Genomic DNA, 25,369 nt, shown 5'->3' on the forward strand with positions numbered 1-25,369 from the left:
AAAAGTGATCATAATAAGCACAACTCCACATATTCTGTCGTTAGAAACAAAAGCCAGTTGGCTGTGTGTAAACTGAACAAGAAGTCAGTTGTGCAGTGTTTGGAAGAGCAGCTATATTCAATCCAGTTCAGCACATCTTACTCAGAACATCTAACATATGCCAAACACTAGGAAAATAAGACATATTCATAACACCTTCATCTGTCTGTAGAAAGACATAAGTTAGGATAAATGCATTTTTATTTTACCACTGTGGAACACTGTACGTGTTAAATTAATGCATCATGGAAGACTGTGAACACTTGAAGTAAATGCAGCAATGTTTTTATAATCTCTACTAGAAATATTGTGGTGGCAGGACTATAGGCAGAGTTTAGTCTATAAACATTTATGATGCTCCATTTCATTTTTTCCTTTGATACAAACTCACAAAAGAGTCACCGAGACTAGACATACCTACTGCCATTTAACAAGTATAATTTTAAATCTCTCCCCTGCTCCCATACACATCTGAGTCTCTGGCTTATCTGCAGATCTCACATACCAATGCTCCTCTGGTAATGACCACATCAGTGGGGTAGCTCAAGACATCATTAGAAACTCATTTCCTATCATCCCAGCTATTAGGGAGGCTGAGGCAAGAGGGTGGCAAGTTCAAGGCCAGCCTGGCCAACTTAGTAAGGCACTCCCCAAAAATAAAAAGGACTGGGGACATTGCTCAGCAAAGAGCGCCCCTGGGCTGAGTTCAGTTCCCACTACTAAGAAAACAAAACAAAAACCAAACAGAAACTCACTTCACTCTTGGTTCTGCTCATTGGAAATGTTCATTCCTCCCCCATCTTCTACCAGCTAGAAGGTGAAGCCACAGTGGGAAAGGAATCCTCTTTTCTCATTCTCCCAAAGAATTATGGGTCTCCAAGCTTTTTTCTAAACTCTGTTACTATGAATACATTATTTATGAGCTGAACAGTCCTTTGTGAATTGGCCTGGGAAATTAAGCATTACACAGACCATCTTTAAAGTTCCACAAAGAAATTCAGAGAACAACGTTAAGAATCCATTTCATTCTTTGTCTTGCATCCCCCTTCGACTGGCAGAAAATAAGTTTTATTTAGGAAATGAAAAGACAGTACCACCTGCAGAGGTACTTCTCTTTCCTCTCAGAAAATCAGTCAATAACTAAAATTGTACCTTTATAAAATATTAATTGCTTCCCTGTTCTCCCACCTCCCTCTTAATCCACCCAAGACAGTAGGCAAATTACCATCAGAGTGAAGATATTTTTGAAATGTAAATACAGAAAATGATTAAATGGCTCTCTAGAGTTAAGAAACTTCAGAATATTCTTTTAGATTAAAATTTACCTGGCCACCTCTTTTAAGTTAGCACCCTACTATAATCAGGAAGGAAAAAAAACTGATCATTTAAAGCACCAATGTTCCCAGAATTCATTTATTTGTTCAGAAATTTATATCCACATTGAAGTGTAAACTGACTCCAGGCACCCTGAATTTTAAAGTACTTAGTATTTTCTAAGATTTATTTTTACTACAGGTAAGCTCAATAAAGAACCAGACTGGACATAAATAAGCCATCTATTTCTGTCTCTATTAATTGCAAAGGGATCGCTGTAGCTCCCCCATACAATTGATCAAAATAGCAAAAAATAAAAAATTAAATAAAAAATACAGTAATAAGCTATTAACTCGGCATAGCCTCTTTTAAACTTTTTACCTCCAAAATTATCAAAAAGCTAGTTGTCTTCTGGGACATGCAAAATGACTAGTAAATAAAATGTCTAATATAGATGTAAAAGTAAATATTAATCATTCCTCCTTCATCCACATCTACTTAAAATTTCCTTTTGCTATCTCCTTATTCCTTGATGTCAGTTACTTACACTGAGTCCCCACATTCCTCATCTTGTACTAACAGTCAATGAGCACACCCTACATGATCACATATTTCACTATGAGTAGGGCTTTCTTACTGGGTCATCATCTCTGGCCCTTTTAACAAGTGCTCTCTAGATGGTTCTCAACAATGCAATAACTTAGCAAGTGAGAGTTTCTATAAAGGGAGGAAAATGAGGTTGTAAGTGCTACTCAGTGTTCAATTCCCTGTTTCTTACTCTGAAGCTCTTGCAACTTGTCTTTTCCAAAATATTAGCACACTTCTTTCTTGATATTTTCCATTAGTTCTTTGACATTGCACATGAAAAATGAAACCAAAGGTCACAGTAGCCTCACTTTCCAGATCAGCTATAAAACTGAGAAGAGCCTAAGTTGATATGCCCCAAGGACAACAAAGTGGAGAATTTCAGAGGCCACCTATACCTTCTACTGGCAGTAAAGCAGGTGTTACTGTTTGTTTGTTTGTTTTTAGGAGAGCTTCAACTTGCTCAAAAACTTCAAGGATAATCAAGACTCATGCCTCACTCAAGATCTTAGAGAACTGATAGTATCTGTCAGGTCAGCAGGTCACAAGCATGAGTCAGGGTGAGAGAACACAGTGTAATCCTTGCCAATCCATGGGAGGAACATGTTCAAAAGACTCTAGAAACAAAATCACCCACTGGTAATGAAATCCAGACCCATAGCAACACTTGGCTACGCAACAGGAGTAATTTCCATGAAATAGTATGCTATTTTATCTTATAAAGAACATTCACTTTCAATTTATAAAATTCTCTTTAAGCATAAACAAAAAGGAGCAAGCAAATGAAAATGTATTTGTATTACCTTTTTCTGGTCTTCTAGCTTGTGACTCACTGGATTCTTCCCATGTCTGCTCATTTCTGAAGATAAATCCATCACATTGGGTTCTTGCCCTTCAAAATGGAATCTCTTCAAAACAGCAGCAAACTAATCCAAGATGCAATCACCAGGAAAACTCTGGCATACCACATTTCCCATCACACACCATCTCCGAACTTTACCGACTCCAAGGAATGATTAAAAAATCCATTGATTGAATGAAAAATATAAAGTTTGCAATTTACTCCCAGGACCTTCCAAATCAGCATATCGTTTTTAAATGCTGACTTCTCACAAGTGAAATATTCATCCAGGAATTTTAACTCCAACTGCTATCTTTTTCTTTCTTCACAGTTTCCCATTTTAGTAAAAAAAAATTACAGAGTTCCTGTAAACCTGTGATAAAATAAAAAAGAGGTACATTTAAATCTCTCACACCATTTACAATTAATGAAAATATTACTGAAATTTTCAAGTTAGAAAAAATTTTAAACATGAATAATATTTAAATTAAAAATAATAGCAGTTGAAATTCGTTATTATTTACCCTAATGCATTAAAAATAACAAATAATTGGTATTTTAAATGTGTACCCAAATGTGTACATGTACCACTGCTGTGCCACTCACAAATCTCAGCAATCATGGAACCAAGAACTTTAGTAGAGATCCCAACATAACCAGAAATGATACTAGATATTTTGATACTTTGCATAAGAAATTTTAGGGAAATGGATGGCATTAGAGCAGATAATGCTGAGTGAAGCTAGCCAATCCTTGAGAAACAAATGCCAAATGTCTTCTTTGATATAAAGAGAGCAACTAAGATCAGAACACAGAAGAGCATGAGGAAAAGACTAACATTAAACAGAGACGAGTGGGGTGGGAGAAAGGGAGAAAGAAGGGAAACTGTATGGAAATGGAAGGAGACCCTCATTGTTACACAAAATTACATATAAAAGTTTGTGAGGGGAAAGGGGAAAAAAAAACAAGGGAGAGAATTAAACAACAGCAGATGGGGTAGAGAGGGAAAATGAGAGGGAAGGGGAGGGGGGATAGTAGGGGATAGGAAAGGTAGCAGAATACAACAGTCATTAATATGGTATTATGTAAAAATGTGGATGTGGAACCGATGCGATTCTGCAACTTGTATTTGGGGTAAAAAATGGGAGTTCATAACCCACTTGAATCAAATGTATGGAAGATGAATATGTCATGAGCTTTGTAATGTTTTGAACAACCAATAAAAAAAATTAAAAAAAAAGAAATTTTATTTCAACTTCAAAATGAATCTGCAAAATTTTATTATTACTGCATTCTAAGATGAGGAAATTGCCGTAAGTTTTGCAAGTCTAGTAAGTAATTAGTAACAGAACTAAAATTAGAATTCTGATCACCTTGATTCCAAAACCCACTCCTTGTCCCAGATGTATTCTTCTCTGACTCATGTTAAAATATTTTGTCCACATACAGTAAGTTTGTCAAGTATTTTGCTGGGTTACATATACACATAATTGAGGCTTCACCTTAAAATGGTTATAAAGTTCAGCAATTCCAAACCCAGCTAGAAAACAAAAGCAACTAAGAACAGTAACCTTAAATATATAGATTCCTGGGCCCCAACCCTGCTCGTTTAAAAGCTATAGAATAGTGCTTAGACAACTATATATTTTTTTCTTCATTTCTTCTAGATACTTGTGATTAGGGAAAACCATGTATTAGTTGAAACCTTCCTGTGATGTAGGGATTCCCAAGCTGTCCACATAATGACTCACCCAGGAGGCTTCCTAATCAACTACAGATTCCTGTGCTTCAGCCATAGACTCTATCTTGACCACAGTCCCAGTGTATAAATTCATTATACATAACTGGCCAACCAATGCTTGAATACATTGAAAAAGAAGAAAATCACTGCTTCAAAAGGCAGCCTTTTCCTACTGAGGAAGTTCTGGTCTTTACATAGTTCTTCCTAATTCAGACAATAAAATCTGCATTCCTATTCTTCTACCCTCTTGTCATCATGTGTAATTTCTGGAGTCATCAAAGTACACATAATATGTCCAATTTCACTTTTATATGATAGTTCTTCAGGTATCACTATATCCAAGTTAACCACTGCTAGGACCTTCGAAAATTCTTCACCACTCTTGTCACTTTTTTCAGATGAGCTGCACTAAGTGCCTGGTCCATAAGCACAAGGGATGATCACATCCTGCTCCTTTTAAGAAACAACAACCAGGTCCCACAACATATGCCAGCCAAAGTGTTAGACAAACAGTCCATTTAAAAATCAGCTTCTAAACTCCCTCTGCATGTGCTATTTCCTTTCTGGGATCCTTTTGCTGACCCTTGCTCCCTCCTTAATTCCTCTGTTGTGCCATTAGATATTTTAGCTTGTACACTACTGTGAATGTTACTGGAACAGGAAGAAACATGAACAAGGGCTTGCACCTAAGGGAGAATGTGGCCACTGTGAGAAGTGGAAGGAAATCCAATGAGTAGTCACTGAGAACTTCTAAGCAGCGTAAAGGGGTTTGTTACTTTAAAAGTTCAACCTCACTGCTACATGGAAATTAGGAAGGATCCTACCTTGTGGCAGAAAAACCTCAGAGGCATAGTTAGAACAATCCAAGAAACAGACAATATCATCCTGAACTAGCATAGGAGCTGACAGGACTGGAAAGAATCACAAAACCCAGTGACATATTATTTAAAAGGTAGAGTTGACAGAATTGGTTGATTGAATATGTGTGCATGAACGTACAAATGATTATATCATTACCTAAAATAGCAAACTCATGAATAAAACCCTTTGGATGAGATAAAATAAAAGCTTTTGTGAAACAAAAATTCTGGCTAAGATTTAGAAGTATGACAAGAAAATCACAAACTAATCTCACCGATGGACATAAATGCAAAAATCCTAGACAAACATTAGCAAACTGAATCTAGCACTTTAGAAAATGAATAATGCATCAATTCCAAGTTGATATTATTCCAGGAATAAAATACTGGTTTAAGATTTCAAAATAAATCAGCATAGTTCATCACATTAATTCAATAAGAAAAATTATTTACTCCTCTCTAATGGTACAGAAACATAATTCAATAAATTAAACACTGACTCATGACCAAAAATTTTATTATCAATGAAGAGTAAGAGGACATTTTAACAATCTTTCTTTATCTTAAAAAATACATTCATGGGTCTGAGTTGTGACACAGTGGTAGAGCACTTGCCTAATATGTGTGAGGCCCTGGGTTCAATTCTCAACACTACATATAAATAAATAAAATAAAGGTCCATCAACAACTAAAAAATTTATAAATATATATATTCACAAAAATGTAATCATACTTATTTGTAAAATATTTTAAATTTTCCTCTTGATCAGGAACAATACCTGAATAACTACTAAAATGAATTCTATTCAATGTTGTGCTGAAAGTCCCAATCATTCAGTGAGGTAAGAATATAAGGGTATGGGAGGAGGAAAGATAGTTGAAGGGAGGCAGTGAAGCAGTGGAAAGGAATAAATAAAACTTAATATGTGCAAATGTTGTGTTGATCTATATAGAAGATATTAAAAAATAAAAAGATAAATTACTAAGATTAATGAGTGAACTCTGAAAATTGCCTGGATGCAGTCTATATGTGAAAATCCTTTCTATTTCCTTAAAACATCAACACTTAGAAAATCAAACTTCAAAAGATACAATTAAAAATATTCAATACCCTGGAAGAAAAATCTCACAAAATATGGTAAAAGCTTTACAATAAAACATTAAAAGAGCAAAAGAAAATAAACCCTTGAATAAATAGAGAACTCTGCTACATTGACAAATAAGATTCCATACTCTGGAAATGATAACTCAAGCCTGAAATATTTATAGATTCAAAGCACTGCCATTTGAAATCTCCAGTGTTCTCTTTATAACTTGAGAAGTTGCTTCTAAAGGGTAATGTGTGGAAATGCAAAACATCAAGATCATTCAAGATGGCATAACAAGTCGAAGGTATTTGTTCCACCAGATGTTAAGATATTTTTTAATGCACTGGTAGACAAATCTAACAACGGAATGCAGCACCCACACAATCACACACAACACAAATCAGACTTGAACAGATATGGCAAAAGTGGAACAGCAAAGCCATGGGAAAGCCTTCCACTCTTTGTGTGGCGGACTTGAACATCTATATGGAAAAAAGGTTGACCTCCATCTCAACTTCGCACCAAGGATTCATTACAAGAGAACTGCAGATCTAAATGTGACCTAGTAATTAATACCCTGGGAGAATGCCTTCAAGAGTTCAGGGTAGGGAAAGATCTCCTCCACACCAGTCCAGAGGCACTGAACATGAAGGAAAATTGAGGAGCATGATTAATCTCAAGACTGGCAAAGGACACCAGTAGGAGAATGTAAATGTAACCCACCTGGGAAAAGGGACTTGTTATACATTTTTACCTATGTTTCTAAAAATCATGATGTACATGTAAAAATCAGTAAGACTGAAAAAAAAAGCCAAAAATAATTGAATACACACCTAAAAATAATTCTGTAGATGAGGAACATGGTAATGATTGCTATGATTTATGAAAGAGGAAGGGGTGTCCAAAAGGGGCAACACAGAGAGCTGCAGGGATGGAGAACCATTGCATCTTGATTGGTGCCTTGAATCTATGCATGTGGTAAAAATCACACAGAACACACACACACACACACATGCATATAACACTAGGGCAAGATGAATGTGCTTGATCTGTGGACTGTACCATCACCAGTCTCTTAGCTTTTAGAGTTATGAAAGAGGTGAACATCGGAGAATACTGGGTACAGGTATACAGAACTTCCCCCGTGTTATTTTTCCTGACATTTCCTGCAACTTTAAAATTATTTAAAAACAAAACATGAGGAAGGAAGAGGGTTGTACTAGTAAACAAATAAAAAAGTGAACCCTCTCATTGGTATTAGGAGAATGCAAAGCAAAACCACATGAGATGTAACTCTTCATCTAAATAAGTAAATGAAAGAATGACAAGTCCAACTATTGGCAAAGACATGAAACCCAAAAATAGTGCTCGTCAAGGTATCAACTGGTACAACTATTTCAGAAAAAAATGTTTAGTATTACTTAGTGAGTTTCAAAATGTACATACTTTATGATTCAGCAATAATAATGCTAGGCATGTACTCTTCAAAAATACATGCATATGTACAACAGGAAAAGCATACAAAAACACTCTTTCAGAATAGCAAAACAAAATTAAAAACAAAACTAGAAACAACACAAAAGTCTATCAACACAGAATTATAAATGACTGGCATATCAATATAAGAGATAATAAATAAAATTAACAAGCTATAAACACATATCAATAAATATAAATCTCACAAATATTAAGACTTTTTAAAAGCCCATACCAAGGACATATACTGCATGATTCCATTTATATAAAGTTCCAAACACTAGAAAAGGTAACCTATGGTATTAGAAATCAGGATGCTGGTTACCTTTGGTGAAGGAGGGAAGGATATTTTGATTGACATTTGCTTGGAATCCTACTTATATTCTTTTTTCTAACAGGTATATATTACATTAGATGTTAGCTTTGTAACAATTCATTGAGCTATAAATTTATATTCTGTATAGTTTTCTTTCTAGGTTTCAAAATAAAAAAATAGTTAAGAAAAAATTCAGATACACTGATGTCTTTAATATTCCCACGAATGGTCTTTCCAATAATCAACAACAAAAAATACGTAAGTTTCGAATAATGAAACTTGTTATTAGTGGGCAGTATTTTCTTTTCAGGAATGGATCAGTCATTTGATTATGGTATACAATTTTATCTGAACACAATGTCACACTTTTTAATAGCAAGATCTGTCAAAAGTCAGAAAATGCATTTATCTTCTAACTTTCTAAATATCTCCCACTTTCTTAAGAGTGGTGAGTACTGAGGAATGACTATCCATCAGCCACACCTTTTATACACATTTCTTCATAAGAGTATGAACAATATTTCCAAAACACATCATTAATGCCCTAATTTGTTCAAGATTATCCATTGCAACATTATCCCTACAGTGCAAAAAGATCTGACACATGTACCACTTAATGGCTAACATGGGATTAGCATAGTGCAGGTTCAAAATTATTAAGTTGAAAATCCTAGCTCTTGTCCTTACAGACCATATAGTATACTGGGTAGTACTATATAACTGAAACTAAGGACCACCAATTAGTCTTTTCAACTTTGTCCAACATCACAGCCTTAGAATACCAAAGACTTAACAAGGATGGTGAAAGGCAATTTCCTATGGAATTAACAGATGAATTATGAACATTAATTTGCATATGATTTTGGTTCATTTTAAATTAAGAATCAACTGACTTATTTTTAGTTTTACAGGAAAAGATGAGAAAACTATAAATCAGCTAGAAAAAAAGTAAATTTATATATAAAGATTTTAAAAGGTGTTTTATCACATGAAGGAAATAATTAACATGCCATGTTTATCCTCTGTCACTCTTATCCAAAAAAATGCAGTGGTTGGGTCTGGTAGTAAAATTTAATCACTTTTATGTAGAACTATAATTTTATATTTCTATAGCTTAAAAGAAGCTTTTTATATTGCTCAGATTCATCTACAAGTCCCTCATTCAGATTAAGGATAAAAATGATTTTTTTAAAGTGGCATTTTGAAATGACTTTTGAAGATTACTTTTGTAAGTGATTGCCATCTATGCTACTTCCCAACTCAGACTCTGTCAGGGGACCACTAGAGAGATTGATGAATACTCCTTGCAGTCAAGAGGACAGAGAGCCCTAGTTCCTGAGCAAGGTGAGACAGCCCTTGGCCACATTATAGAGTATCACATCTGAAAAATAAATTGTGGTCTTCTCTGATAACAGATCAAAGATATGCATATCTCATAGACAAGATATGGAACCCGAAGTAAAAATATATGATTAAATCCATCTAGTAAAAGAGATCTTGTCAAAGAGTCATTTACAAGGCTAAGGGGTCTCCTGATGAATGAAGCTATAAGTGTTACTGCAAGGAGAAGCAGAGGAGAGATCAAAGATAGCTCAAACAGAGGCCACTACTCAGCTCAGGGAAGGTAAGATCAGGGGGTTTCCATAGGATCTCCAAAAATTTCAGACCATTAACTATGTGAATCCCCCAAGCCTAGAATTAGCCATCTCATAACAATAAGTCCTCTATACCTCTCTTCTCCATCTCCCCAAAAGACCCTAGTAAGGGTGATAGAATTTTAATGAAAGAAAGTCCTTTTCAAATAGCAGCAGCATGATGGTGAAGTACACTAATCTCCTCTCCTAATTTGGGTGAAGAGGAGCAAATTTTTGATAAAGATGTGTTTATAAATACATTGAAGTAAATGGAAAATTCTGAATTGGAACTTTTTCATAATCTACAATGAGCATAAAACTCATATCATCTAAAAGTACACAAAACACAATATATAAATACCCAATTTGCATCCAAGGATAGATAGGTAATTAATTCTACAAAGAAGTTTAAAGCTACAGAAGAGAAGTTTGGAATTGAGATTTAGATTTGGAGTCAGCAATCTATAAAGAGAAGATCATAAAGTCACATAAATTAAGAAAAGCATAAGGGTCTGAACTGTCTTATGTACTATTTGCAAAATTAGCTCTACAAACACACATTTGATCATACCACTTAACTGGAATCCATTAGTGGTTCCCTAAATGGTAGTACATATGCATGCTCATATCAATTTACCTTGAAACTGAAAGGCTGTACCAAAATTAATTGTCTCATTCTACCAAAAATATATTTAGAAAGGTCAAAGGTTTCTTTTGAGCTTATTGTTTGAGAGATACTTTTTTTAAATTAAGATGCCACATGTATAGAGTAAAAAAATCATTGTGTGTGTGTGTGTGTGTGTGTGTGTGTGTGAGGGAGGGAGGGAGGGAGGGGGGGGAGAGAGAGAGAGAGAAAGAGAGAGAGAGAGAGAGAGAGAGAGAGAGAGAATTTTCCAGGACCTTCATACCTGCTAGCCAAGTGCTCTATCACAGAGCTATACATCTGGCCAAAACTGCAAAAATCTTTAGTGTTCAGTCTATAATATACTCACAGACTACATTAATCCCCATCCACGTTAAGATATAGACCACTTCTCAAATCCAAGTTCATTCATTTCCCCTTTGCATCATATCCCCAAAGGTAAACACCATTGAGTTTCAGCCACATAGATTTATTTTCCTTTGTCCTGAAATTTCATGTAAGTGGAAATATTTGTTTCTTCTATTTCAATTATGTACTTGTTCTCTTTTTTCAATATTTAATCTGGAGCAGTCATATAAAAAGAATACAGTATGAAGAATAAAGACACAAACTATTACTGAATATTACTTAGGTATATGGGCAAATACAGTAGATGTATAAAATGATAAATCCTACAAGTCAGGAATAAGTTAAAGGCAACTACTATTATCATTTATTTTTTGGTTTTCTTTTTTCTTGTATTGCTAACCCAAGCTTTGCATGTGCTACTCAAACTACCCTTGAACCACACCCTATCCCTACTAATGCCATTTCAGCCAACCATTATATTACAGATCATTACCACCAGAGTATGATCCAAAAAGTGTCATTAAGAAATAAAAGGATAAGGAAATACTGCTTATATATAGTATTGTTGACTAATAAAGATGTTCAAGAAAATTTGTAAAGAAATTTTTTAGAAATAATAAATGATACTATCTTATTTGACACCAGCAAAACATATCCTTTAATCAACAACAAATACAAAGAATATGTAGTTTTAAAAAATTGTACAAGTAAGAGAAACACTGAATATAATATCCTTAGTGATGAAGCCAGAAAATGTTATAAAATATTCACAAAGAGAAGTCTTTTCTGTTTTCATTTGGAAGGCATTAAAAGTACCTCAATAAATGGAGAGGTATAACATGTTCATTCATGTTATAAAGGTATCAATTTCCTTATAGTTATGTAAGTTCAATTAGACTCCAAACAAAATCTCAACACATGATATTTTAAAAGCTGATCATGAAATTTATATTAGGAACAAAGGAAAAACTGAGACAATTATGAAAAACATGCATTCATAAATATCACGATTTATATAAAACAGTAATATTTATGAGAACAGAGAATGAGCCAAAGAGAAAGACAAAATATATTACTCAGAAAATAAAAATAAAAATACCCATACAGAGACTACCCATATGCCGTTCAGTAAGGAAAGAATTGACCATTTTGAAAAGTGTTTCTGGGACAACTGCTTTTGCAGTTAAGACTAACAGAAAAAGAAAGATTTCTCTAGAGAAGATTTTAAAAGCTGATCATGAAATTTATATTAGGAACAAAGGAAAAACTGAGACAATTATGAAAAACATGCATTCATAAATATCACGATTTATATAAAACAGTAATATTTATGAGAACAGAGAATGAGCCAAAGAGAAAGACAAAATATATTACTCAGAAAATAAAAATAAAAATACCCATACAGAGACTACCCATATGCCGTTCAGTAAGGAAAGAATTGACCATTTTGAAAAGTGTTTCTGGGACAACTGCTTTTGCAGTTAAGACTAACAGAAAAAGAAAGATTTCTCTAGAGAAGATTTGCAAAATACCAACTCTAATAAAAAAGATAAAATTAACTCCAGTCATCAATGCAATAAAGAGCCAGTGTATAAAAAGAAAGGACAAAATGCCCACACTGAAAACAAACATTTTACAAAAAAATAGAATCAAAATAAATGACAAGACAATTGGCACAAGAAAAATGGGTGACAAACACATGAAAAGCATTAATTAGGAAATACAAATTTTTTTGGTGGGGGTGGGCAGTACTGTGGATTGAATCCAGGGTGCTTAACTACTGAGGCATATCCCCAGCTTGCTTATTTATTTATTTATTTATTTATTTATTTATTTATTTATTTATTTATTTATTTATTTATTTATTTCCATACAGAGACAAGATCTCACTGAGTTGCTAAAGATGACTTTGAACTTGGGATCCTCCTTTCTTAGCCTCCCAAGTCCTTGGGATTACAGGTGTATGTCACCACATGTGGCCAGGAATTATAACACTTTTCTAAAAGACACTAACAGTCTTATTACATGATACCAACAGCAAACATTGGAAATGTGGAATCATATTAAAACCATCATAAGCTTCTGGTGGCTATATAATTGGTACAAGCAGTTTAGTAAGTTATTGGGCAAAATCCAAAAATGTTGAATTTTGGCATACCCTGTTATCTATCAGTTGAATTCCTAGGAAGAAATTTATGTACACACACACTAATCATCATCATCATCATCATCATCATCATCATCATCATCATCAGAAGCAGCAGCAGCAATAGCATGGTCTCCTTGAAGGCAGTAAAACATTAGAAATATTCTAAATATTCCTCATCAAAAATGTAGTTTCATAAATTGTGGCCTGTGTTTGCATATCATCAAAGGTAATAGGACCAGGTGGAAATGAGAAGCACAGCCTCTTCATCAACCTCAGGCCCCTCAGCTAAGTTCCTTGCTCTTCCCTACATCCAAAGAGTTGGAATCCATCAAGTCAACCCCAGGAAATCTTTATGTTCCACCTGATTCAGCTGCACACGATTAAACAGAGCCTTGGTGCTATTGGTTGCCCCATAAATGACCCGCTCACACAAATTTATCCCTGTTTGTGGCATCAAAGAAAACCTAGCAACCGGAAAACCAACACTAATGCAATACACAATTTCATGGGTTAGCTTTCAGAAAACTGCAACCCAGTTATGCAAAACAAAACAAGGGTGTTTTTTTTCTACACCAAGTATTCAAAGAAGATATTTTAAAACATGCATTGCCTTGTGCTTCACAAACTAAGTTCTTGTAAAATTCCATCTCTCCCACTTGTGATATACAAGAGAAATAAAAACAGCAGGAGAAAACATTATGTTCCTTGCAACAGAGCTGCTCTGCTTCATTTATGTAGCCTGGAAATGGTAGGTGCTTTGCCTTTATCAGATAAATTGGCTCTGCAGCCCACATTTAAAAGAACATACACTGGTTTTCTGCAGGAAGTTTGAACTTGATTAGTTCAAGATAAAAGGATGCAAGGAAGGCTGAATATCATTCTGAGCCAATAATTGTATGTGTAATGGAGATGGAACAGTGTAAAACATTCATATTCTTAGGTACTAATGATAAGTAGAAAAAAAGCTCACATCTTTCAGCTAAATTTGTTTATTGCCTGAAAACTCAATGTAGTAATTCAATGCCAAGTGACAGGAAATTACAGTTTCCTGGTTGACATCAATTCGATCCTCAGTAATAGTTCTAAAATGGAGTTTCTGAGCTCTGAGGAGAGAGGGAAACACAGTAATTCCAATAACTCAGGTCACAACCCAGATGATAGAGCACACATTATGTGGATAAAATTATGATGTATGCTTACAAACATGCAGTGCCTTATTATGTAACTTTAACCAAACCTTTTATTTGATTAGGTTCTTACATTTAGTCTGTACAGGGACTTGGTTACTTAGAGAATACAGTCCCGATTGGGGAGATTTTAAACACATGGCTGTTTCTTGATGCAAAAGCAAATGAACAATCCTTTAAACCTGGGTATTCATGAAAGTATATATACTGAGAATTGGAAAGATTAAAAAAAATTTTTTTAAGAATTAAGTTAAAAACAAACTGCTTTCATGTCTCCTTGCTCAAGTGCTATCTACCTACTTCCTCCAGGGCTAGGGTATCTTCACCTTTCTGAACAGCACTCTTGCCCCTATCATAGTATCACCTGTCCCAAGTGTCCTGAGAGCAGCAGCTGCTCATTGTCACCAATATCCATTCTCCATTTATGCTCAAGGTTTTAGCTGCACATGGAGCACTGAAATGAGAGACTTAGTTTCCCAGTGTCCCTGATTGAAAGATGTCCCCTTGGATGAAACGTTAGCCAGTGGGATGCATGTACAGATGACATGCTCCATTTTCAGATAACAATTTCAAAAGGAAATTGCTTGCTCAGACATTTTCTCTCTTTCCATCTTCCCACTGGCTGGAAAGGAATATTGTGCTGGTAAGAAACTTCAACCATGTGACTAGGTCAACACCCTAGGGAATTACAGAGCAAGAAGATGGAAGGAACCTGGGTTCCCGGGTTGGAACTTCCCACCTGCTCTGGAACACTGATCTTCCACTAAATTGTTATGAACCTGAAAAGTTTCCATCTATATCACTAAACAATACAGAAATCTTGGCCTGATAGCAAATGTGATAGACTAGTTTGTTTTCAGAAAATATTGTCTCCCATCCCCTGACCCTGTGTGGCTTCCTTTGCCTAACAGAACCCCAGTGGATAGATGTAAGCAGAAGTTTTCAATTGGCTGTCCTCTTGTCTCCCCTGATCTTCCAGGAGAAAACCATGCCTTGGATGCCTGAAGAAAAAGGAAATACATGGCAAAGATGTAAACCCAACCCACTGGGTCTCCAAGTCCAACTGAAGCAGAGATGATCATGCACAAGAAAGATACTTGTTGTAAGCTATAACAAGGTTCAAGGGGAAAGTCAGGAGATATTATTGAAGCAAATCTAACAAATACTGAGAAGATGATCTAAAGACATGTTAAGGGAAACTTTTTTTTTCTTTTTTGGTAGTGGGACTGAGGATTGAACCCAGGGCCCTCCACATCCTTAGGCAAGTGCTCTAGTTCTGAGTTAACTTCCCAGCATAACGGAAACAACCTGATTTCATGAATTCAGAATTGGAAGTTTTGAAACTGTGAAAACTCATCACAGTTTTAGTTTCCTGATTTTCAAAATAAAAGAGTGAAATTATAATCTCTAAGTGCCTTTCCAACTTTGATATTCCAAGGTTTTATACACTGCTAAGCTATGCCACTTTCGTAGCTAAGGTCCTTGCCCTTGACACTCTGATCAATACACTCCAAACTACAGATATTTAAGAGAAGTACATTCTCTTTGTTCAGAGTTGTTCTCAGCCTCCCCTATTTCAGATCATAACTTAAAAGTTTCTACTAACTAATGTCTCTGGGTACAAGTCCAACACTAAAGAAGTGCTATCTACAAAATACCAAAATTCTATATTAAGTAGAGATCAAGTCTAGCCAGAATATAAAAGTGTAGAAATTTTCTAGTAAAGGGCCAATGGTATATTTGGAAGAAAGAAAGCAGAGAAACTAGAGCTCAATGGAAATCCATCCTAATAAGTAATGAGATTTGTAAAAGAATGGGAGGAAAGAAGCCCTTTGGGTAAGAATATTATTTTGTGTCCCATATAAACCTTGCTTTGCTCTCATTTTTGTCTCAATACAATAGAGTGCTTTTGTATCTCACTATTCACAGTTGAAGAAGAGACTACAGTATAGGTTTACCATGGTGCTTTTTCCTCCTGTGCATCCAGGTGACATTTTAGCAGACGGTAATAACTTACTCAGGCCCAATGAATGTGAGAACCAGAAGCTTGGTTTCATCCACAGTATTTAGTGACTAGTGTCAACCATGACATGCAAGCTGCATGTTGAGAAGGACGTGCCAAAGAGATTGAATGAGCCCGAGTCCATGAATGGCTACATGAGCATACTAATCACAGGCTGACTATCATTGGACTTCCAGAAAAGAATAAAAGACATATATCCCAAATATTATTTTTGCTATATTTAAGCTATATTGTGGAGAGGGAATTATTTATAACACCTTGGACTGCACCTTAATTTTACCCACCCTTACACAGTGTGATGTTTAAGAGTATTCCAGGCACTGCCCTGTTCTACTCAGGATTGGGGTCAACTCTCTTCCCACTAGCCTCCACTTGCAGAAATTTTGATCAAATTCATTTTTCCCAGTTCTGTTTGGATGCATCTCTTGGCATAACTAAGTTTAGAATACTAATGACTTATGTTCTACTTCAGTGTCTTCTATCATCCTTAAGACCATGCTGAGTGTGTACTTGAACCACTCAGAAGTGTCTCGGCAAATGTTTCTGTGAAGCCTCCATGACCTTCCTCATAGACAGAGGTTTGTCTCATTTTTCTAGGGTCTTATGATCCCACGTGTTTTCCTTAGTCTTTCTTCCATGGAAGATCTTTCCTTAGAATACATGTAAATAAAAACATTAAAACCACAGAAAAGAACTGCTGCATTAAGAGAAAGTAAACTCTTGGCAGACTCATATTTAATATTTGTAAATTTAATATTTGATTTTGACTTTTGTAGTGACTTTAAGAATCCATAGCATTTAATGATGTGCATTTGCTTAGTCAATGTCATTTATAGAATTGTACATTCAAAACAGAGGGGACAGTAAGAAGAGGGGAAAGGAGGGAAATTGAGAGGGCTAGAAAGAAGAGAAGAAAAGCCCTAGTGAAATCAGCTTGCAGAGGTGTATATCTTGGGAATGGAGAGGCATACATCTCCTCTGAAGACAGTTATGTATGTGCAGTTATTTTTTTGTTTGTTTGTTTTGGGATTTTTGTTTGTTTTTTGGTCGGAGTCAAATTAGTTGGTCTCTACTGATAAGGAGGAGACTTGTCATAAAAATTAAAAACACACAAAAGAATTATTAAAATCTCATTTTGGGCCACACACAAGTGGAGCAATAGCGCTTTTTAAATTTTTTTTAATCTATATAAACAGTGGAATAGAATTCACTAGATCTACCAGAAGAAGAAGAATGGAGGAAAGCTCTCATCTACCCAGAAAAACTTTATTGTGGAAATTGTTAGACTTCATCAAACAAAAAGGAATTGTTTGAAAGTAATGGAATGATATTTTAATTCAAAGGACTGTCTTCTTTCTGATTATTGTAAGAGGAAAAACAACAAAAATTCAAAAGTGCTTCCAGTCTGAAGCACAATAATTTGCCTGCATAAGAAAAATCTGTCATCTTTTTCTGCACATTATTATTCTTACACTGATTAAAAATAAAATTATCTTTTAATGTCTTAGAATTCTCTAAAGGTAAAAAGTACAAAACTTCAAAAAAATGTTTTCATATTCCTATAATTCTCCAAAAGTAATTGTGTTGTATATGTTTGAAGGATTCTAAAAATAAATGTTAAATATAAAAAAAATCCATTCAAAAAAAGGAAGAAGAGAAGAAAAGCAAAAGAAATGTGACAAGAAGAAAGATCAGGGAGTTGGAAAGACCAGGGAGCTAAGGTGATATGATGGGGAGAGGACAGGAGAGTGAGAGATGAAAAATCTCAGTCAAGGCTCTTTGCAGCTTTGAAACCTAGAAAGTAAATCTAACTCGAAGTAAAAGACATGTTAAAGAGGGCAGGTGAACCAATAAATGGATCTGCACTTCAGCTGCCACAGCAACAAGTAACTCAAACACTCTACAGATCCTTAACTTTCCAAGAAAACACAAAGCAATTTTAAGAAACAAATGATGTACCATCCACATCTCAGGAAAGACCTCTTATCAGTATCTGGTTTGAGCAATTTAAAAAGAAGTAACTCCATCTTCAGAAAGTGAGAATCTTCAGTTGTTCAGTTGTCTGTAACAGCAACAAAATACTTTTATCAACCTAAAAATGTGGAAATAAAGAACCTCTTTTAGTCAAGTTGAAGGGCTACAGGGTCCATTTCTTTATCGTTCTCATTTCCAGATTGTCACTTCTGGAAAAAAATGTATTTCTCCTTATTAAAGGAAAATCAAACTTAGAAAAGGAGTAATATTTCAAAAGGAAACTGTGCCTGAGAAACCCATGGAAATCAAGTACAGAATCCTGAAAAGATGTTTTAGAACTTGACTTTGATTAAAAATCAATCACTTTGAAATAATGAGAAATCCTCATTTCCATGGAAAATTTCAATCAAATGGTTACTTTTAGGAAGCTACTAACTTAATATTGGGAGCAATGAGGGCCTAGAGACCTGATAGGAACTGGCTAAAAAGCATTTTGCTTTGATTTTTTTTTCACAATTGCTGCTTTATAAATGGGAACCAGAATCAGTGAAAGCTTTTAGATGAATTTATTTATAATAAGTGAAAAACTAAAGCACATGATTACCCACTAACTCCTTACAAAGTTTATGCTGAAGAATTGAAATATAAGTAGATAAACACATAATATTAAATAATTGGATGAAATATTAAGATTTTTCATAACTGTTGAAATATCCTGTGATTCAAAAATTCTTCTGGAATCATAACAAAATACAAAAATATGACAGGATGGAGAAGTACTAGAAACTAAACCATGTATTTCAAGTCAACAAAGACCATGTTTTTAAGCACACATTAATGGAAAAGCCATTAATCATAAATTTGCCCAGTAATATAATTTAATAGTCTAACAAAACCAATCAGGCACCCAACCTGAGAGTAGAAGTCATAATAAACCTAAATTTTAAAACACAAGTCTTTCTGAAAGAAAGGTCAGACTTTAAAATATTATCTTATTAGAATATTCTAAATTCCTGCCATTTATCAGTGACTCAACCTAGGTAACAAATTTTGTTTAGTACAGAAATCTATTTGCTCCAGAATCTCTATATCAAGTTTTATTATTACAGGATAAGAAGAAAATGGCAAATGTAAATAGGGAAAAATGTTTAAACCAAGTGGGGATGAAGTGAAGACGCAGGACATGGAAAGGTACACTTGGGTGTTCAGAACTTTATATTTTCCTAAGGCATGGAGGACCACCCATGCAAAGAACACCATCCCCAAGGATATGGGCTGTACAGGTAGAAAGCTTTTAAAATTGTGCCGCCAACTGCTTTGTGAATTTCAGTGTATTTCTCAATTGTTTTCCACACCTTGGCCTATGCCTTCCTGTAGTAGTCTCAAAGTTAATGTAGAACTGTGGTGTGTGCCATGAACACTTCTCACACATTGCCATAGCTTATATTTTAAATATCTCCCCAAGTCTTGGTCCCCAGATTGGAGCTATTGGCAGGTGATAGAACCTTTAAGAGTAGGGGGACTAGTGAGAGGTCCTTAATTCATAAGCGAATGTGCCCTTAAAGGGCATAATGGTATACTGGCCTACTGCTCTTCCTTTTTGACTTTCTGGCCATGAGGTGAGTGGTTTTCTCTGCCACATGCTCCTAACATGAAGTGCTGCCCACACAACAGCAATCTAAAAGTGATGGGTACAACTGATCATGGAACAGAATTTTCAAAACTGCAAAACTGGACATGTAAATTCCGCCAAAGTCTCAAGTTAGGGTTAGTTTTGGAACTACAACAACAACAAAAAAAGAGATTTATAAGTAAATGTCTACATAGGAATTATTAGTCTAGAAGTCCTGAAAGTACCTAGAGAATCTCTTGAGCACTCTCCTCAAAGTTTTATTTATAAATTTTTTTAAAAAAAATCATCTTGGCATATGGAAAGAAATGTGTGCATATGGAAAGAAATGTGTGCACATGGAACTGGCTCATGCTTTGGTTTGGGTGCTAGAGATATGAAGGATCTATGGAAAAAGCAGGAGGCAATGCAGTTCTTTCATTCCTCAATCTAAGGTTCTGCTCGGTTTCTTCTCCATCCATTTTATTAGAGAAAGGGGAATAAACAGCACAAACAACAGACTCAGAGAGTGAGGGGGTTTCTCCTGCTTCCTCTTCTCTTCACTTTCATCTCATCCCATAGAAGACACTCAAGCTGGGTCTGAACACAGCATCAAGCACAAGTGAACCCTAAGTCTTCCCAATGGTTCAGTGTCCAAATACACAGCACTTAACTGTGTTTTGGAACTTCAAAGGTGAGTGCAGGAGTGGTTCACTTACTCACCAAACCTAACCATACAGGAAGAGTCAACAAACTCTAAACAGATGTTCTGAACAGAAGCCCACCCACAATATTTCAGAAGAAAACCGGAGTCCCTATTTAGTCACTGTAGAAAGGGAATTTGTGTGCAAATAAGAAAGTGTAGGTATATGTAAGGGTATTTTGTGAATATGTAGATGGGCAGAAGAAGAAACAGAGGCCTTGGTAATAGGTCAATCATTTGACCTGGCCTCTTGATGCAAACAAGAGTAAATACAAGGCATTTGAGGCTGCTGCTGCACAATATGACATACTGTTTTAGAATCAACTTGTTTTTAGTTTGAATCCATCCCATTTATTGATTCTTGGCTTTAAAGCTTCTTCTCAGCAAAAGAAAGCCTACAGAATGGGACAAATCTTTACCACAAGCACAACACTAATCTCTAGGATATATAAAGCACTCAAAACCCTTAACAACAAAAAAAACAACCCAATCAAAACAATGGGCCAAGGAACTGAACAGATACTTCTCAGAAGAGGATATATAATCAATCAACAAATATGTGAAAAACAACATCTCTAGCAATTAGAGAAATGCAAATCAAAACCACTCTAAGATTTCATCTCACTCCAGTCAGAATGGCAGCTATTAAGAATAAAAACAATAAGTGTTAGTGAAGATATGGGGGGAAAGGCACACTCATACATTGCTGGTAAGACTGCAAATTGGTGCAGCCAATATGGAAAGCAGTATGAAGATTCCTTGGAAAACTGAGAATGGAAACACCATTTGACCCAGCTCTCCCTCTCCTTGGTCTATACCCAAAGAACTTAAAAACAGCATACTACAGGGACACAGCCACAAGAATGTTTATAGCAGAACAATTCATAATAGCTAAATTGTGGAACCAACCTAGATCCCCTTCAATAGATGATGGATGCATAGGGAAACTTTGGTATATATACACAATGGAATATTACTCAGCATTAAAAGAAAATAAAATCATGGCATTTACAGGTAAATGGATGGAGTTGGAGCATAAAATGTTAAGTGAAGCAAGCCAATCCCAAAAAACCAAAGGATGAAAGTTTTCTTTGATGCTAACTTGTAACGGTGATGGGGGCAGTGCATGGGAGGAATGGAGGAACTTCAAATAGGGCAAAGAGGTAGGAATGATCGTAGAATGAGATATCATTACCCTAAGTACATGTATGAAGACAGTAATGGTGTGAAAATACTTTGTGTACAATCAGTGACTGAAAATTGTGCTCTATATGTGTGATATGAAATGAATTGTATTCTGCCATCATGAATAACAAATTAGAATAAATAAATAATTTTTTACAAAAGGATAAGCTTGTTTTTAATAAATAGAAAGAGTACACTCTAAAGTAACAATAAAAGCTTAGTACAGTAAATACACAGTAACAATCATTTGTTATCACCAAGTCTAAAGGTACATATATGTACCAGGCTTTCATACTACTGGGAGATGATTACATTTCTCTACAACAGCACAACAACCTAAGTAATGTGTTGAACTACAACTACAGTTTTTATTGATGTAACCAGGCATTAGGAAATGTTGAGATGTTATAATCTTATGGGACCACCATCATACATATGCTCTTTTCATTGACTAAAACATCATTAATTAACACATGATAGTTACCTCCCCAAAGTAGAAAAACAGGTGGGGTTTTTTTTCCCATTCTTTTCACAGAAATTTTCAAAGTATACAGAAGATAAACAGCATGATGAACTTCTGTGTACCCCATCACCTAGCTAATTCTTACAACCAGTATGGTTTCATCTATACCCCACCTATCTTTCACTTGAAATTGTTTCAAAGAAATCTCATCAGCTCTCCTTTCATTATAAATGCATTTCATTAGTTTTTTTGTTGTATACATTTTCTAATGTTTTTACAACATATTTATTTTATACTGGAAAAAAAAACAGTAAATGCTTTCAAGAGCATGGAATCCATGCAAGAACAAAAGATCAATAGGGCTAAATAGAAAGTGGTAAGCCAATATTAACAACGAATATGGCTCCTGATCCTAATACTTACTGTTTCATGATTGGACATCATTTACTAAAAATTTTATATTTAGCTTATCTTTTTTAATTTTTAAAGTTCTCACAGTTTATAGAAAATGAGAATGATTTTAAATTGTTCATAAAAACAAAATGCATATAAATTTTCACAGCAAGAATACTTATTTTTTCTATACATGGATGCATATTTTCCTTCTTCCCTTCTGCTTCACATTAACAGTCTCTGTGTGTTTTAACATCTATTTACACTTTCTTGTGCAATGCAAAAAGAATTTAAATGCTGAAGAAGTCATGACTAAGGTATTTGTGTATTTATAATCTATTGAGAATTATCTGCAGCTCACCATGTAACTTCAAAAAGGTTTGTTTAAAAGCGCTATTCGAGCATGAAAATAAACATTTTTTTCCAAAAGGTATAAAGCCACAGCCCCTTTTAAGATCAGATTAATTTTTATTTATTTATTTGGTACTGGGATTGAGTCCAGGGGCACTTAACCACTGAGTCACATCCCCAGGCCCCCCTCTTTTTTATTTTTTTAATTTTGAGACAGGATCTCACCAAGTTGCTGAGGACCTATGTTGCTGAAGCTTGCTTTGAACCTGTGATCCTCAGGAGAGCAACTGGGATTGCAGGTGTGTGCCCTAGTGCCCAGCTAGAATCAGATTAAATTTGAGGTCTGAAGTAGAAATTAAAATGAGTTTTTATCTAAAGCCACCACATTGAATCCATTGGCTACCTGCTAAAAAGTAAAGGGTGATCTGTAAGCAGCAGGGTCCTCAGAGAGGCCACACATTACAAATACATCATGGGAGGGATGAGTGGTACTTAATGTATTTTCTGGCTTGGGCCAAGGTGTCTTAGGTGCCCAGTACAGAATATAGTAAACAGTCCTTATAAAAGTAGTAGTGAAGGCCCAAGTGAGATCGTAAGAATAAAAATGAATATGTTCTCTGAAAATTCATTACTTGCCAGCAAAAACTTAGCTTCTAGTTTAATGAAGTCAGCGTAACCCTAATCACATCCTCTTTTCCATAACCAACATAGCTTATTTAAAGAAAGCCTTCAAGTGAAAGGGCCTCTAAGGGCCAAAAAGAGAAAAGAGTGACTTTTCTCATTTCAATTCATTTTCATCAAGGCAGTTCCACTACAGAGTACAGCGGTTTTACAGAGGAGTGGACTTCAGGAAATTACCAAAGAAGCTTGCTGATTTACTGCTAGGAGTTCAATTGAATACCCATACCAATCCTACCAAGTGCCATTTTGTAATTGTATACTCTGTCTTCTTTATTAGGCTTACTAAAACAATCCAAAAGTGATGTTGCAAGTATTTCTAATTAAATCCAAAAGGAACCACTGATGAAAGCTATAAACAGACCCTCTCTGAAAAGACCTCTGTCTTGTCATTTGTTTTCCTGATTATGAAAATGTGGCTTGAGTCACAACCATGCTCCCTGCTGAATCTGACCATGAAATGAGAGTCTCAATTTCGATGCTGCTTTTACATCTGGCTGTTAGCCTTACAGGCCCGGCTGCTGATCATCATTCAGAGGTGGATATAACTGATGGGTTACCAAGCACACACACAAGGCAGGGGTCAGGTGCCATCATCCACCAGGAACAATGTGAAGCACACATGTCCACAACATGAGAACAAGAAAAAGGCATTCAGCTGGTAACCACAGACTACTATTAATAATGCAAACCAAATTCACATCACACAGAACAATTAGGAAAACCAGGACTTACAGCTGTTATGCAAAATACCAGAGAAACCCAGGCTGTGCATCCTGGAAACAACTGGCTTATTTGTGAGCCAAACAATTTCTTAGGTGACAGCATGTAGAAAAGAGAATGTATTATTTATTGAACACTCATACTACAAGAGAGTAAGAGGGCAAAATGATGTCTTAAATGAAATAGCAAATCAATAAAAATTCACTCCATTCTATTTCCAATAAGAATCTCAGAGGATATTCCCTGGTTCTGTAATAAAAAAGGGGGTATCACTGCTAACACTGCAATAAGAGTTCATCTCCTATACTTGCTATTTTACTGGAAGGGAAAGGATTTTAACACTTCAAAATGAAGGTGATTCATGGGATGCCACAGTTAGTAATGTAAATAGTATGCTCACATTTCAGTTCACACATCTTTGTATTTTATATTAATTTATAACAGACATTATTCAGACCTTGGTATTCCTTTACAGTTCTCATTATTCTTCCCATAGTAAGCCTTTTTTGTTTTTTTTAACAAACCCTATTTTCAAACAGCACGATAATCACATAAAAAATTTAAAAATCTAGTGCACTCCAACAGACATAAAAGTATTCAGAACATGTATAAAGGCCTACCACAATAACTTATTAATAATCAATTGCTTTTTTTTTTGGAAGAAAAATTCACAACCAACAAGTTTGCTTCTGTTAAAAATCTTCTAGAACTGAGTTTTATCATGAAGAATAATGCTTGGGGGACAAGAGCTGTGTATCCTTTCCCCAGAGGGGCTGGGTATTGTTCCCTGACAGGATTTTTACTATCTCTTGAAGAATATCAGATGTCCTAACATAGATGACCTCACACATCACATCAGGCAACTTGATGGTTCATCCAGCCTGAAAATCAATACCAGAAAGAACACTACTGCCTGCATTCACACACCACATCTTCTGCCTCCTGCATGAGCAACTCTGTTTTTTTTCTGGTTTTGGTGGGGGGAGAGATAGGATGCTGGGAATTGAACTCAGGGGCACTCAATCACTGAGCCACACCCCCAGCCT

General features: G+C 35.4%; 1 protein-coding gene across 1 annotated transcript in view; it reads right to left on the minus strand.

Annotated features, from left to right (window-relative positions):
* The window catches only part of Nav3 (neuron navigator 3), a 781,792-nt gene that overhangs the window by 569,615 nt on the left and 186,808 nt on the right, over positions 1-25,369 (minus strand). The window contains exon 2 of the mRNA XM_040280283.2: positions 2,742-3,152. Within this exon, the coding sequence (XP_040136217.2) occupies positions 2,742-2,813 (72 nt within the window). The 5' untranslated portion in view covers positions 2,814-3,152. The remainder of the gene's footprint in view (positions 1-2,741; positions 3,153-25,369) is intronic.

Source organism: Ictidomys tridecemlineatus, chromosome 6 (genome assembly GCF_052094955.1).
Source record: "Ictidomys tridecemlineatus isolate mIctTri1 chromosome 6, mIctTri1.hap1, whole genome shotgun sequence".
Taxonomy (NCBI): domain Eukaryota; kingdom Metazoa; phylum Chordata; class Mammalia; order Rodentia; family Sciuridae; genus Ictidomys; species Ictidomys tridecemlineatus.